Source organism: Hipposideros armiger, unplaced genomic scaffold (assembly GCF_001890085.2).
Source record: "Hipposideros armiger isolate ML-2016 unplaced genomic scaffold, ASM189008v1 scaffold_410, whole genome shotgun sequence".
Classification (NCBI taxonomy): Eukaryota; Metazoa; Chordata; class Mammalia; order Chiroptera; family Hipposideridae; genus Hipposideros; species Hipposideros armiger.
This window is the reverse complement of record NW_017731760.1, coordinates 1,254,979-1,256,665: the sequence shown is the minus strand read 5'-3', so window position 1 is coordinate 1,256,665 and position 1,687 is coordinate 1,254,979. Positions and strand designations below refer to the sequence as shown.

The 1,687-nt window shown below is 37.8% G+C and overlaps 1 protein-coding gene across 10 annotated transcripts in view; it reads right to left on the bottom strand.

The window, feature by feature from the left end:
* Positions 1-1,687, bottom strand: part of CEP70 (centrosomal protein 70) — a 76,841-nt gene that overhangs the window by 55,438 nt on the left and 19,716 nt on the right. For 2 of the 10 annotated variants that reach the window (XM_019663892.1, XM_019663889.1), the window contains exon 1: positions 602-771. The exons of the other annotated variants lie outside the window; for them this stretch is intronic. In XM_019663892.1, the coding sequence (XP_019519437.1) occupies positions 602-741 (140 nt within the window). In that variant the 5' untranslated portion in view covers positions 742-771. Of the gene's footprint in view, positions 1-601; positions 772-1,687 lie in introns of those variants that run through there. 10 annotated transcript variants of the gene reach the window in all.

Sequence of the window (1,687 nt, the reverse complement as noted above, 5' to 3'; positions counted from 1 at the left end):
AAGGGGGAATTAAAATAAAGAATTGAGCATTGATCCTACCTTCCCTGTAAAAAACCATATAGGGCAACCAAATAGCCCCCAAAAATGATAGGAAAGGTTCTTTTTTTTTTTATGAAAGAAGTGCAACAAATAAAAAATAAATAACAAAATTTTTAAAAATCACCATTTTTTGCAAGCTCATCAATGGGTGGATCCATTAGATGAAAGGATGACGGGAATTTTACAGTGGAAAAATCAGATTGTTACTATGTAAGCCCCTGAACAATCTTAGCATCCCCAAGAGTAAGTCAACTAGACATTCTGTGCCTCCCAATGTCACTATGTTAAATATACATTACCACCTATGAAGTATTTTGCCAAAAATACTTGAATCTGAATTTAGCAATAACTTCCAGTTTAAAGAAAATGTAGGAGATAGATGTACTTCTTTAGGACAACTGGCTAGTTTCTTCAACAAGTTAATGGCATAAAAAAAAAAAAAGGAGAGAGGACAGGAGGAAGATTCCTCCAGTTTATAAGAAATATACATAACTACTCCCAGATAAATCAGTTTAAAAAAATGATGAATCTATCTACATATCAATTACAAAGCAAACATTACTGTCTATCCAAGATGGTATGAGGAACTCTTTTGCAGAGATAAGCAAACACTCTGTTTTGAGTGACAATGCGCTCTTCATCCTCCTTTGTTAATCTATAGATATCCTTTTGCAAAGAAGCAATAGTTTCTTCTTGCTCCATTCGTTTTTTCTTATAATGCTGACATTTTGCCTATAAGAAATTTTTCAAAAAACATAATTATGATATGTACATTTAGGACACGATATCCTAGCAATATTGTATGCAAAGCCATCTTCACAGTTTCTATCAACCTGCTTCATTCAAGAACTTCAGTGTTGAGGCTGTTTTTAAATGGATGCTAGCTCCAGGAACATTAATATGTCATAAATTCTAAACTGTAACAAGTAAAACAGGTATAAAGTAGAGAAAATATAGTTTATAATTGCAGGCATTCAGCATTTCATAATAGTAAAGGAACCCGAGAATCTCTATAAAACTAAAAAAGGAAAGCCATGGGAGAGTTTTGAGCTACTATGTTGACAGCACACTGAAAAAGGCAAGGGTAGAAGCAGTGAGACCGAGAAGCAGGAGAGAAATGAAGGTGACTTGGACCAACATGTAGACTAAAAGAAAGTTTGAAGAGGAAATTTAGGAACTCAGTTTTAGACATGAAAAGTTCTAAAAGCCTATTAGACACCCAGAGGAGATACCAAGTAGGCAGTGGGATATGAGTCTGGAATTAAGAGGTCTGGACTAAAGGTTTAAATTAGGTGCTATGAATTAGACTGAGCATCACCAAGGGAGTTAAGAGTATATAGGAAAGAGGCAAGGTCTAAGGAACTAGTACTAAGGAATCCCAACTCTGAGAGGTTAGAGAGATGAGAAGAACCAGCAAAGGAGTTGAATAATGACCAATGGGGTTAGAGAGAAATCAAAAGGGGATATTCTAGGGCTGGCCGAGTGGCTCAGTTGGTTAAGAGCTGGCTTGGGAGCATGAGCTCTGAGGAGCAGGGCCACTGGTTCAGTTCCCACATGGGCCAGTGATGCTGCGCCCTCTACAGCTAAGATGGTGAACAACAGCTCGACCTGGAGCTGGGCTGCCGTGAGTGGCCAGCGACGGCGTAGG